The sequence below is a fragment of the Mercenaria mercenaria genome, chromosome 6 (genome assembly GCF_021730395.1).
Source record: "Mercenaria mercenaria strain notata chromosome 6, MADL_Memer_1, whole genome shotgun sequence".
Classification (NCBI taxonomy): domain Eukaryota; kingdom Metazoa; phylum Mollusca; class Bivalvia; order Venerida; family Veneridae; genus Mercenaria; species Mercenaria mercenaria.
The window spans coordinates 41,491,440-41,506,521 of record NC_069366.1 but is presented as its reverse complement, the minus strand read 5'-3'; the positions used below and the strand labels follow the sequence as shown (position 1 = coordinate 41,506,521).

The 15,082-nt window shown below is 35.9% G+C and overlaps 1 protein-coding gene across 5 annotated transcripts in view; it reads left to right on the top strand.

The window, feature by feature from the left end:
- The first annotated feature begins 30 nt into the window (after positions 1-30).
- Positions 31-15,082, top strand: part of LOC123549133 (phenylalanine--tRNA ligase, mitochondrial-like) — a 176,052-nt gene continuing 161,000 nt past the window's right edge. For all 5 annotated transcript variants that reach the window (XR_008371509.1, XM_045336976.2, XM_053546631.1 and 2 more), the window contains exon 1: positions 31-201. Coding sequence is in view for 4 of the 5 variants with exons in the window: in XM_045336976.2 (XP_045192911.2) it covers positions 176-201 (26 nt within the window). In the remaining variant the exon portion in view is untranslated. The remainder of the gene's footprint in view (positions 202-15,082) is intronic.

The window sequence follows — 15,082 nt, the reverse complement described above, 5'->3', positions numbered from 1 at the left end:
CTTTATATGCGAAAAATATCTTACATTTATGTACTTCAAAAATGTAGTTAAAGTCGTAAAATTTTGACAACCCTGTTCTGAAGGCTGAGCAACAACAACTGAAAGCAAAATCTAATAAACACTGATAAATTATCAGATTATCATATATTCAAGACATTGCAAAGCAAATGCAAGAATGCGAAATCTCTTCAAACGCTATCGGTAAGTGTTGGGGATGAAAAGTCTGCCAAACCTCATATGTCTCTCTGTGCATTATAACAACAACAACATTATATTTAGGAAGTGTCTAGTAGTCTGCGTTCTAGTCGTCCGGTTACCGGACGGCTAGCAAATCCTCAGGGGATTTTCTAGTATTCCGGTAATTAATTTCCTAATGAATAAATAATGATTTTGTCAAGTTTTAAATGTTATTCACTTAAGGTATCAATACTTACCTGATTTTTAGTTGATATAATGAATGAGATCGTGTTTGTATACAAATCTGTTGATATTCTATTTTAACAAATGATAAAAAATTGAATGATTGATCGCCGAACGTCCATATTATTTGTAAAAAGTGATGTTTTTCTAACTGCCTAAACTTTAATTCTTAAGACACAAATCAGTATTCATATATATATTTTTTGAAAAAAGTGTGTGTGTGTGTAGTTCGTTTTCGCTATAATGTAGCAATGGACTCGGGTGCGAATGAAAATATTGTTGTCATCTCATGTACTTCAATGTGTTTTGTCATCTCATGTACTGTCCTCAATGTGCTTATTCATTTGTACTTTTTTTCTCTTTTCTCAGGGAAGCTGTTTATTATGAAAGACTAAAATGTCCAAAAAAAAAAAAAATCAAAAAAAAAATCATAGATTGTCTAAATTCGGCTGTGCAGGCGCTGCTTCAAATTAATGAAAGCAGAGCACTTTGCTGATCCTGCAGGATGACTTCCTAGACAGCTGAAGCACTTAACTGAGTTTGTACACTCACCTGGGTGAGCTATTAATGAACAGTTTTCACATTTGCTTTCTTTTGTACACAAGTCAGCAACATGACCATATTCTTGACAGTTATAACACCTTGTAGGTAAATTCGTTTTTCCTTTGTATCCCTCTGCACAAACCTTTTTATTGTTGATGGTGATATTTTTCTTGAACAAAATTTGTAAATTCTCTTGATAGTCACAGGAGACTATCACTATAGGTAAGGGTTTGTTACTGTCTCTGTATCTAAGTCTCCTAGCTTTAACTTTTATTCCAGATTCTTTTTCAATTATTTCTTCAACTTTCTCCTCCATGAAAATGGAAAGCTTATAAATCAAGCAATGAATTAATTAATTACTTTTGACAATTATATCGAACCTAAATGGTTTAATTATGAACGCTTAATTACTGTTGTTCTAAAAAAAATAACATCACACTGCCACTATTGAAATTAAATGTCAGGGTTTCCGCTGCTATTCGCCAATTCCTTTTGTGGCGAAAAAAAAATTAAATTGGTGAAAAAAAATTTCCACAGTTAACAATTTTAAATTTACGTAAAATAAACATCCATCCGAGGTAAACCTGTATAGTGGTCTGTTTTACTACTGGATATCGTATCAAACAACACCGTTACAATAGAATCGTGCCGACTATCACCGATCAATAATATTATACACAGTGTGTCACGGGTAATCCGATATTTAGCAATACACGAAGACAATACACCGTGTCGATACCGAATTACACCTCTGGGCATAATTTAAAACTTCGCCGATTATCAGTCAATCTGATTCGCCAAATTAAGCCCCGCATACTATTACGAAAGCAAATGAAATGAAATATTTGCTGAGCGCTTCGTCTAAAGCCCCACCCATTTTCTTGAGACTAAAAAAATATTACTTTTAAATAAATCTATCCACTCGTAAATTTCAGTCGCGTAATTAAGCGCGTTCATAAAATTTCAGTCGAAGAATCTTTGAGATACAAATGAACTATAGCAGGTCTTTTGGTTCTTTTACGTGTCCAAACGTATAGCATTGATACACAGCCCCATCAAAGGGCATCAGATTAAGAGCTACTTGTACCCTTAGGTGGTATTTTCGCTATATGTTTTTATGTATGAAAGGTTATAGAAATTCAGATTTATAAAAAAAACGAAAACTTTAAGCTTTTTAAAAAGCTTTTCAAAAGCCATAAAATAAAATAAAACACGCTGTTTTGGATAAATGACCTTATATAAATTTTGAAATAAAAAGTTAGAAATTAAAGAGCTAAATGTTCATGTTTTAGAAACATCTTAGTAGTGAAAAATGACCATTAAAGGGAGATAATTCAAAATTGGTAAACTCTATATAGTTTTATAGATTTGTTTAGGATAGGCTGGTTCAAGAGCAAATTGCATGGTTAAAGTATGAAATGAAAAAGAGATTGAAAAAAAAAGGTATATAATTTTGAACTGACTACTTATCCTTACATGATAAATCAATGTTAATGTGTATATGCATCTGCTTGTTGAGTTATTTGTGGAATGTAGAAAAATAATTTTTAAAAACTGAACTAATGGAGAGATATTATATTCATTCTAATTTTTTCGACATTATTTATCCTCCGTCCGCCGCGCGCAACTTTTTCTTTAAAAAATTTAAGTGGCGGAAAAAAAAAAGGTGCCCAGTGGAAACCCTGAATGTCATTTAAAACAGTTAATCATTAAAATATTTTGAATATTAAAATTAAAGCATTTCAAAACTGTTTGCAGATAAGTATCGATATCATAAGGAAATAGCATTAAAACTAAACTAAATAAAATCATAACTTATTCATTAGAAAATCTATTACTGGATGGCTAGAAAATCCCCTGAAGATTTTCTAGTCGTCCGGTAACCGGACAACTAGAACGCATGCTAGTCGTCCAGTTAACCGGACGACTAGACACTTCCTTATATTTATCAGGCTGGTAACATAGCCGATCGGGCTTTCGGCAATAAAACTAATATTTCTTGAAAAATAATGAAGATATTTCTTTCAAACTTGGTCCATTTATTAAGCATTACATATGATACAAATTAAAATTAAAATAACTTGGTTGCCTTCATTTTTGGTAGAATTATTTTTCTCTTATCAGATTTTTATGACCCATAATTTTTGAAGCCCAAAAACATATGTTCTAATGCTAAGTTTAAAACAAAAAAGGGTTCAATGGCTTTCTTATGCTCTAAATTATTGCGCTAGTACATGAATGTATACATTTTACTGTGCTTTCACTTACAACATTGTAAAAAAATGTTAGTTGTAAAAAAAGTGTTCATACATCTGCACTAGAAACAAATTATTCACCCTAAATATATAGAATAAAGGTATCAATTTTTGGCGCACAAGTTCGGAGCAATAGAAAGTCATTGAACCCTGTTAAAAACGAATTTTTTGGGGGCTTCAAAAACTATGCATCTTAAAAATCTGAAAAAGGGAAGTAATTCTAACAAAACTGAAGGCAACAACAGTTATGACCCAATCTTTATGAAACTTGGTCAGAATGTTTGTCTTGATGATCTCTAGGTCAAGATCGAAACTGGATCATGTGGGGTCAAAAACTAGGTCACTAGGCCAGATCACAGGAAAAGCTTGTGAACACTGTAGAGGCTACAGTTGTGATCCAATGATCTTTATGAAACTTGGTCAGAATGTTTGTCTTGATGATCTCTAGATCAGGTTAGAAACTGGGTCATGTTGGATCAAACACTTAGTCTAGGTCACTAGGCCAGATCACAGGAAAAGCTTTTGAACACTCTAGAGGCCACAGTTGTGACCCAATCATTATGAAACTTAGTCAGAATGTTTGTCTTGATGATCTCTAGGTCAAGTTAGAAACTGGGTCATGTGGGTTCAAAAACTAGGTCATTAGGCCAGATCAAAGGAAAAGCTTGTGAACACACTAGAGGCCACAGTTTTGACCCGGTCTTTATGAAACTTGGTCAGAATGTTTTTTTGATGATCTCTAGGTCAAGTTTGAAACTGGGTCATGTGGGGTCATAACTAGGCCACTAGGCCAGATCACATGAAAAGCTTGTGAACACTAGAGGCTACAGTTATGACCCAATCTTTATGAAACTTGGTCAGAATGTTTGTCTTGATGATGTCTAAGCCGAGTTTGAAACTTGGTCATGTTGGGTCAAAAACTAGGTCACTAGGCCAGATCAAAGGAAAAGCTTTTGAACATTCTAGAGGCCACAGCTATGACCCAATCTTTATGAAACTTGGTCAGAATGCTTATCTTGGTGATTTCTAGGTCAAGTTTGAAACTGGATCATGTAGGGTAAAAAACTAGGTCACTAGGCCAGATCACATGAAAAGCTTGTGAACACTAGAGGCTACAGTTATGACCCAATCTTTATGAAACTTGGTCAGAATGTTTACCTAGGTTTGAATCTGGGTCATATGGGGTCAAAAACTAGGTCACATGGTCAGATCAAAGGAAAAGCTCGTGAACATTCTAGAGTAGGGATGGCAACGAATAGCATTTTTTGTATTCGAATATTCGGTCAACCTTCCGAACCAATATTCGAATATTCATTCATAAAATGATCAACAAATCAGCTCAAAATCCTATTCGTACGAGCTTACAAATCGTTCCCATCGCTTGTTCATCTTTTGGAATATAGAATATTCATTATTTGCCTTCATATACATCTAATTTATGTGGGATTTATTTACTTTTTACAGGGATATAGCTCTCACTTAATTGAGGTTCTTTCCGCACTATTACATGTAGTAGACTTCCTATCGGGTGATAGCGTAAAATACTTCAAACGACAGAAGGCATTGCTTGCATTTTGACAGTAGATTCGCGTATAAGCATGAACAATATCTTCAATCAAATGAAGTGTTTTCGACTGCTGGGTTGGAGGAGTCTAATAAGGATAATATAAAGAAAAAAATATTTGGCTTAACTTTACTCTTTGTCTAAATATTGAGTACTAATTTAAAAAATAAAATGTTAACCATGTTATGAAATAAATTTATTTGTCATATCAATTAGATAATCCGATTTACGTCAAACATTTGACTTGTTTTCTGTACTTTTTGGCAATTTTCTTTACTCAAATACATCTTTTATCGACTTTGATTGAAATCCGAGTCATTAGTTCAAGTGCTGTCTGATGATTTTTAATTAAACGCGGTTCGCACCTACGGAAAACAAGGTGACTTATAATGGATCACATCAATTAGAGACCTTTAAAATTTTCTAAAGATAAGCAATTAGCAGTTTTAACTACAGGGAATACTGTCATCACCATAGCAATGTACAATCTCGCCACGCTAATATACAAAATGACAAGTCTGACACAGACAGAAGCCATTTTTGCGCAAATTTATAATAAAAGCAGGTTTTGACAAATTAGATAAACGAACATTTTTGGCTATTTCATTAGGCTTTTATCTATTTTTCATGATTTTATATTTTTTCCGAATATTCGAATAGTGAAACAGTATTCGAATATTCGTGAAATGAATGAATATTTGTTGCCATCCCTACTCTAGAGGCATTAGTTGTGAATCAATCTTTATGAAACTGAATCAGAATGTTTGTCTTCATGATTTCTAGGTCAAGTTTGAAACTGGGTCATGTAGGATCAAAAGCTAGGTCACTAGGCCAGATCAAAGGAAAACCTTGTTAACACTCTAGAGACCACAATTTAAGTTTGAAACTCCTGCAAATTAGTCAGAACGTTTGTCTTGATGATCCATGGTTCAAGTTTGAATCTGTGTCATGTGGGATAAAAAACTAGGTCACCTGGTCAAATCAAAGGAAATGCTTGTGAACACTTTAGTGGCCACAGTTGTGACCCAATCTTTATGAAACTTAGTCAGTATGTTTGCCTTGATGATCTCCAAGTCAAATTCGAAACTGGGTCATATGGGGTCAAAACTAGGTCAGTAGGCCAGATCAACTCTGGTGAGCAATATAGGGCCTTCATGGCCCTCTTGTTAATCATTTGACAGTGAATTGAATATGTCTGTACATATTTCTCTTACAGTCCATAACCTCAGTACAGTCAAACCTGTGTATAAAGACCACCCTAGGGAGTCAAAATGTGGTCTTTATTGGGAGGTGGTCTTTATTCACAGGATAGAATACACTGTAAATGTTAAAATGGGAAACAACCCATGCAAAAGCAGGGCCTTTGCAGAATATACTTTTTATCTTTGCTAAATATTTGCCATAACCTTTGAAGAACTATTGCAGCACATGATTGCTGAATATATTCCATAGACGAGTAGAACTGGAACGAAACGTGCAACTATTCTGCAAAGCTTTTGCAATGTATAAGCAGGGCCTTTTCAGACAGTACTTTTTAGCTCGACTATACGAAGTATAAGGAGAGCTATCCTACTCGACCTGGCGTTGGAGTCTTTCCGCGTCTCCACCTTTGTGAAAGTTTTTTTACACTTTCTCTTTTTTCAGCTTATCTCTGTAGTTATTTGATGGATTTGATTCAAACTTGAAATACTTATTCCTCATCCAGGGTTTTCCCGGACGCAGGTTTTCTGCGTCCCTGACGCGCTTTTACTGCTTTGAACTCGCATTTTTCAGTGCCTCTGCGTCCACTGGACCCGCAAAATCGGTCACGAAACTCCTTTGCACTGAAGCCTCCTTTGCGCAGATACCCATGTAAAATGCGCAGTTTTTTACCACCAGGACCAACTCCGAATCGTGGGTGCTCATTATACACAGGTATAGATGATTTTCCAACTTCAAAACAAGTTTTGTTATCGATGTTCGCCATTTTGGTAAAGGGAAACTACTCTCTGCGCTAACTGTCACCGCTAAAATCTAAGATTGCCGTTACGTTCCTTAAAAGATCGAATGGTTTATTTTTTTATTGAACAAAATTAATTTCATATAAGTATTTTGATGAAAAAATATTAATAAATCACAAAAATTATGATACCTATTAAGGATCGAGTATTATCTTTAACCGAGATAAAACTGTGAACAACATAATTGACACGAGGTGACACGTTAATTGCCGGTAATAACTGGCTATTTGATCATAACAAAAAGACTATCACACCTTTTGTAATCGGACTGAATTGAGAAGCTCATGCCATTTTGAAAGATACCATTCCGAAATATTGAATCAACTGCTATCTAAATTAAAAAGATACAATTAAGTTCATTCGGTTTTAGGGTAAATTTTTTGTCCATTTTCAAGATCAATAATTTGTGGACCCCCAAAAATTATTAGGGACCCTTAAATTAGCAGCCATGGGAGTCCATGGACTCCCAAATAAAAAAACCCGAGGGAAAACCCTGCTCATCATCATCCACATCATCTGACATAAGGGCCATAACTCTGGTGCCAATATTTCATGAAGTATCCCCCCTTTACACTCAGATTTTCAGGTTAAAGTTTTGATGCACTTTCACTCTATCTCTGTTATTACTTAATGGATTTGATTCAAACTTAAAATGGTTGTTCAACATCATCACCCACATCATATGACACAAGGTGCATAACTCTGGCACCAATTTTTCATGAATTATTCCCCTTTTTACTTAGAATTTTAGGTTAAAGTTTTATGCACTTTCACTCTATCTCTGTTATTACTGAATGGATCAGATTCAATTTAAACAATTGTTCAGCATCATTACCCTTATCATATTACACAAGGTTCATAACTCTGGAACCAATTTTTCATGAATTATTTCCCCTTTTTACTTAGAATTTTAGGTTAAAGTTTTGATGCACTTTCACTCTGTCTCTGTTATTACTGAATGGATTTGATTCAAACTTAAAATAGTTGTTCAACATCATCACCCACACCATATGATGCAAGGTGCATAACTCTGGCACCAATTTTTCATGAATTATTCCCCCTTTTTACTTAGAATTTCAGGTTAAAGTTTTGGTGCACTTTCACTCTACCTCTGTTATTACTGAATGGATTTGATTCAAACTTAAAATATTGTTCAGCATCATCACCCACATCATATGACACAAGATGCATAACTCTGGCACAAGTTTTCATGAATTATTCCCCTTTTTACTTAGAATTTCAGGTTAAAGTTTTATGCACTTTCACTCTATCTCTGTTATTACTGAATGGATCAGATTCAAACTTAAACAATTGTTCAGCATCATTACCCTTATCATATTACAGAAGGTGCATAACTCTAGGACCAATTTTTCATGAATTATTTCCCCTTTTTACTTAGAATTTTAGGTTAAAGTTTTGATGCACTTTTACTCTGTCTCTGTTATTACTGAATGGATTTGATTCAAACTTAAAATAGTTGTTCAACATCATCACCCACACCATATGATGCAAGATGCATAACTCTGGCACCAATTTTTATGCCCTCGAAGGGAGGCATATAGTTTTTGAACCGTCTGACGGTCTGTCAGTCTGTCCGCAATTTTCGTGTCCGGTCCATATCTTTGTCATCGTTGGATGGATTTTCAAATAACTTGGCATGAACGTGTACCACAGTAAGACGACGTGTCGCGCGCAAGACCCAGGTCCGTAGCTCAAAGGTCAAGGTCACACTTAGACGTTAAAGGTCATTTTTCATGATACTGCATTCGTGTCTGGTCCATATCTTTGTCATCCATGGATGGATTTTCAAATAACTTGGCATGAATGTGTACCACAGTAAGACTACTTGTCGCGCGCAAGACTCAGGTCCGTAGCTCAAAGGTCAAGGTCACACTTAGACGTTAAAGGTCATTTTTCATGATAGTGCATTCGTGTCCGGTCCATATCTTTGTCATCCATAGATGGATTTTCAAATAACTTGGCATGAATGTGTACCACAGTAAGACAACATGTCACGCGCAAGACCCAGGTCCGTAGCTCAAAGGTCAAGGTCACACTTAGACGTTAAAGGTCATATTTCATGATAGTGCATTGATGGGCGTGTCCGGTCCATATCTTTGTCATTCATGCATGGATTTTAAAATTATTGGGCATGAATGTGTACCACAGTAAGACGACTTGTCACGCGCAAGACCCTGTCCGTAGGTCAAAGGTCCTAAACTCTAACATTGGCCATAACTATTCATTCAAAGTGCCATCGGGGGCATGTGTCATCCTATGGAGACAGCTCTTGTTCATTAATTATTCCCCCTTTTTACTTAGAATTTTAGGTTAAAAGTTTTGATGCTCTTTCACTCTGTCTCTGTTATTATTGAATGGATTTGATTCAAACTTAAAATAGTTGTTCAACATCATCACCCACACCCTATGACACAAGGTGCATAACTCTGGCACCAATATTTAATGAATTTTGCCCATTTTTGCTTAGGATATACTTATTTAGTGTTTTGATACATTTTATATTTACCTCTCTTATTACTTTAAGTTGATAGTTTTGACATAGACTCAGGCTATTGTGCAATATCTTCATCCGCAATTGGAGTCATTAAACACTCCAGTGACAGCTCTAGTTTCCTCAGATGTGCCCAGTTTCACTATCCAGCATCGAAATAGTCGAGCGTGCTGTCTCCTGTGACAGCTCTTGTTATCTTTGCCAAATATTTGCCATAACCTTTGCAGAATAGTTGCAACACATGATTGCTGAATATATTCAACAAACGAGTAGAATTGGAACGAAACATGCAACTATTCTGCAAAGCTTTTGCAAATATACACTACACATACTTTGCAAACAATTTACAATTCACAGCTGCATCTTTGGCTAATACATTACAAATATGTGTATTTATGTTACAAATAACTTACAAAGTGATAGCAAAGTGTTTGCAACTTACATACAAATTTAAGTATTTGCAAATAAGTAACAAATTGCAAGAAATGAATTTGTGAGGTTCAAAGCAAAGAACTTTGTTTAATATCTGAAAAACAAATGTGACAGTCACAAAACATTTGCAGTATAAATCACTATCAAAAATTAATCATTGCAGTGATCATTCAGTAACAATAACTAAAACCATGTATTTAAGTTTCAACAATTGCTGCTGTACAAAGTGTTTTTAGCCCACCATCATCAGATGGTGGGCTATTCAAATCACTCTGCGTCCGTGGTCCGTCGTCCTTCCGTCCGTCCGTCCGTCCGTCAGTCCGTCCGTCCTTCCGTCCGTTAACAATTTCTCGTTATCGCATCTCCTCAGAAACTACCAGGGGGATTTTTACCAAACTTTATCAAAATGATGTATTGGTATCCTAGTTGTGTCCCCCTGAAAATCAGACTGGTTCAACAATTTTTTAGTGAGTTATGGCCCTTTGTTTATTTCTATAATTTACATAGATTTATATAGGGAAAAACTTTGAAAATCTTCTTGTCCAAAACCACAGAGCCTAGAGCTTTGATATTTGGTATGAAGCATCATCTAGTGGTCCTCTACCAAGATGTTTCAAATTATTTCCCTGGGGTCTAATATGGCCCCGCCCTGGGGGTCACTTGGTTTATATAGACTTATATAGGGAAAAACTTCGAAAAACGTCTTGTTCAAAACCACAGGGCCTAGGGCTTTGATATTTTGTATGTGACATCATCTAGTGGTCTTCTACTAAGATTGTTAAAATTATCCCCCTAGGGTCAAATATGGCCCCGCCCTGGGGGTCACATGGTTTACATAGACTTATATAGGGAAAAAACTTTGAAAATCTTCTTGTCCAAACCACAAAGCCCAGGGCTTTGGCATTTGTATTGTAGCATCATCTAGTGGTTCTCTACCACGTTTGTTCAAATTATCCCCCTAGGGTCAAATATGGCCCCGCCCTGGGGGTCACATGGTTCATATAGACTTATATAGGGAAAAGCTTTTAAAATCTTCTTGTCAATAACCTACAACATACAAATTTGTATGGTTTTGAGTGGCAAGATGAACCTTGACATGAGTTGACCTTGATTTTGACCTAGTGACCTACTTTCACATTTCTGTAGCTACAGCCTTCAAATTTGGACCACATGCATAGTTTTGTGCACTGAAAAGAACTTTGACCTTGACATTGACCTAGTGACCTACTTTCACATTTTTGAAGGTACAGGCTTCAAATTTGGACCACATGCATAGTTTCGTGTTCCGAAATGAAATTTGACCATGATTTTGACCTAATGACCTACTTTCACATTTCTCAAGCTACAGCCTTCAAATTTGGATCACCTGCATAGTTTTGTGTACTGAAACAAACTTTGACCTTTACATTGACCTAGTGACCTACTTTCACATTTTTGAAGGTACAGGCTTCAAATTTGGACCACATGCATAGTTCTGTGTTCCGAAATAAAATTTGACCTTGATTTTGACCTAGTGACCTACTTTCACATTTCTTGAGCTACAGCCTTCAAATTTGGACCACTTGCATAGTTTTGTGTACCGAAATGAACTTTGACCTTAAGATTGACCTAGTGACCTACTTTCACATTTCTGTAGCTACAGGCTTCAAATTTAGACCACATGCATAGGATTGTGTACCGAAACAAACTTTGACCTTGACATTGACCTAGTGACCTACTTCCACAGTTTTCAAGCTACAGCCTTCAAATTTGGACCACTTGCATAGTTTTGTGTACCGAAATAAACTTTGACCTTAAGATTGACCTAGTGACCTACTTTCAAATTTCTCAAACTACAGCCTTCAAACTTGATGCACATGCATAGTTTTGTGTACAAAGAACTTTGTCCTTGAAATTGATCTAGTGACCTACTTTCACATTTTTCAAGCTACAGCTTTCGTGTTGTGTACGGAAATGAAATTTGACCTTGAGCTAGTCAGTAAGTCTTGAAATTTGGAACACTCAAAAATGGCACATTGGTGGGCGCCAAGATCACTCTGTGATCTCTTGTATATAACTACTATTGTTTAACATTACCTTTTCAAGATAAAAATCACATGCTGCAATTCTCCGGTTCTTGGAAGTCTTTATGCTTAAAAGCTTGTACTGCATTATCCTTAATCAACAAAGTTTATATCCAGAAAAAAATAATCAGAACATATTGATCTGTTTAACAGAAAACTTTGCATGATGACACCAAAATACTTCTACTACAGTTCGATTAATAGGTCATACATGTTTACACGTTTTCAAACAAAAATTTCTCTGCTTACAAAACTCCTTTTTACTTTTTGATTATGTTTTGTTAGCCCACCATCATCAGATGGTGGGCTATTAAAATCACTCTGCGTCCGTGGTCCGTCCGTCCGTCATTCCGTCCGTCCGTCCGTCCGTTCGTTAACAATTTCTCGTTATCGCATCTCCTCAGAAACTACTGGGGGGATTTTGACCAAACTTTGTCAGAATGATGTATTGGTACCCTAGTTGTGTCCCCCTGAAAATCAGACTGGTTCAACAATTTATAAGTGAGTTATGGCCCTTTGTTTATTTCTATATTTTACATAGATTTATATAGGGAAAAGCTGTGAAAACCTTCTTGTCCAAAACCACAGAGCCTAGGGCTTTGATATTTGGTTTGAAGCATCATCTAGTGGTCTTCTACAAAGATGATTCAAATTATTTCTCTAGGGTCAAATATGGCCCCGCCCTGGGGGTCACATGGTTTATATAGACTTATATAGGGAAAAACTTTGAATAACCTCTTGTCCAAAACCACAGGGCCTAGGGCTTTGATATTTTGTATGTGACATCATCTAGTGGTTTTCAACTAAGATTGTTCAAATTATACCCCTAGGGTCAAATATGGCCTCGCCCTGGGGGTCATATGGTTTACATAGACTTATATAAGGAAAAACTTTGAAAATCTTCTTGTCCAAACCACAAAGCCTAGGACTTTGATACTTGTAATGTAGCATCATCTAGTGGTTCTCTACCAAGTTTGTTCAAATTATCCCCCTAGGGTCAAAAATTGCCCCGCCCCGGTGGTCACATGGTTCATATAGACTTATATAGGGAAAAGCTTTTAAAATGTTCTTGTCAATAAGTACAACATTCAAATTTGGACCACATGTATATTTTTGAGTGGCAAGATGAACCTTGACATGAGTTGACCTTGATTTTGACCCAGTGACCTACTTTCACATTTCTGTAGCTACAGCCTTCAAATTTGGACCACATGTATATTTTTTAGTGGCAAGATGAACCTTGACATGAGTTGACCTTGATTTTGACCTAGTGACCTACTTTCACATTTCTGTAGCTACAGCCTTCAAATTTGGACCACATGCATAGTTTTGTGCACTGGAAAAAACTTTGACCTTGATTTTGACCTAGTGATCTACTTTTACATTTTTGAAGGTACAGGCGTCAAATTTGGACCATATGCATAGTTCCGTGTTTCAAAATGAAATTTGACATTGATTTTGACCTAGTGACCTACTTTCACATTTCTCAAGCTACAGCCTTCAAATTTGGACCACATGCATAGTTTTATGTACCGAAAAAAACTTTGACCTTCACATTGACCTAGTGACCTACTTTCACATTTTTGAAGCTACAGGCTTCAAATTTTGACCACATATATAGTTTTGTATTCCAAAATAAAATTTGACCTTGATTTTGACCTAGTGACCTACTTTTACATTTCTCAAGCTACAGCCTTCAAATTTGGACCTCATGCATAGTTTTGTGTACCGAAATGAACTTTGACCTTTACATTGACCTAGTGACCTACTTTCACATTTTTAAGGTACAGGCTTCAAATTTGGACCACATGCATAGTTTTGTATTCTGATATAAAATTTGACCTTGATTTTGACCTAGTGACCTACTTTTACATTTCTCAAGCTATAGCCTTCAAATTTGGACCACATGCATAGTTTTGTGTACCGAAATGAACTTTGACCTTTACATTGACCTAGTGACCTATTTTCACATTTTTGAAGGTACAGGCTTCAAATTTAGACCACATGTATAGTTTTGGATTCCGAAATAGAATTTGATCTTGATTTTGACCTAGTGACCTACTTTTACATTTCTCAAGCTACAACCTTCAGATTTGGACCACTTGCATAGTTTTGTGTACCAAAATGAACTTTGACCTTAAGATTGACCTAGTGACCTACTTTTACATTTCTGTAGCTACAGGCTTCAAATTTAGACCACATGCATAGGATTGTATACCGAAACAAACTTTGACCTTGACATTGACCTAGTAACCTACTTTCACATTTCTCAAGCTACAGCTTTCAAATTTGGACCACATGCACAGTGTTGTGTATGGAAATGAAATTTGACCTTGAGCTAGTCAGTAAGTCTTGAAATTTGGAACACTCAAAAATGGCACATTGGTGGGCGCCAAGATCACTCTGTGATCTCTTGTTTTAGCTTGAGCTTACGTTCTTCCCTTCTGTAAATTTGCCGCCATTTTCCACTGAAAAATCATTGGAAAACAGTGGCGTATTGAAACCAGCCTCTTTGAGTGGAAACTGATGGAAAACAGTGAAAAAATAGAGGATGGAAAGGCCAGTCAAAATGTTCCACCATTTTCCATCAAATGCCAGTATCAGTGGAGTATTGGAACATTTTTCACCATTTGCCATTAAAGTTTTTCACTGTTTGCTACTGTCACATATTGATGTAAAAACTGCCATCGTTTTCCATTGAATGCCACTATTAGTGGAGTATTGGAACATTTTCACTGTTTACCACTAAAATTTCCACTATTTGCCACCATAACTGTTGTGGCAATCAATGTAAAATATGCCACTGTTTTCCTCTAAATGTCACTGTTTGCCATGGATATTTCTCCATCATTTTCCACTAACCAGCACGAAGAATGCCACTGTTTTCCACCATTTGCCATCAAGTTCATGAGGTGCATACCATCACTGCATGTGTTTGAAACATGATATGAAATAAAAGAATAAAAGAAAGGAATATAATCATTAGAGCATCTTGTGTATTTTTTCCTTTTTAAACTGTCAATGAATTCACATCATTTTCATGATATTATTAAAGCACTTAATTCAACTTTGCTCATTAGACTTAAACATTCTTGAAGTGAATATGCTTTGATAAAAGAAAATTGTTTTGTATTAAGGTAGAAGTTTACTAGAACTGTTAAGTAATTAGAAGTTACAAGAACATTCCTTACAATAAACACTGTCCAATGAGTTTGTGCTGGATTAAAGTACCTGCAGACATACTTAAGAAAGTCTACACATCAATGGGGTTTCTCTGTGAGCACCATTCATTC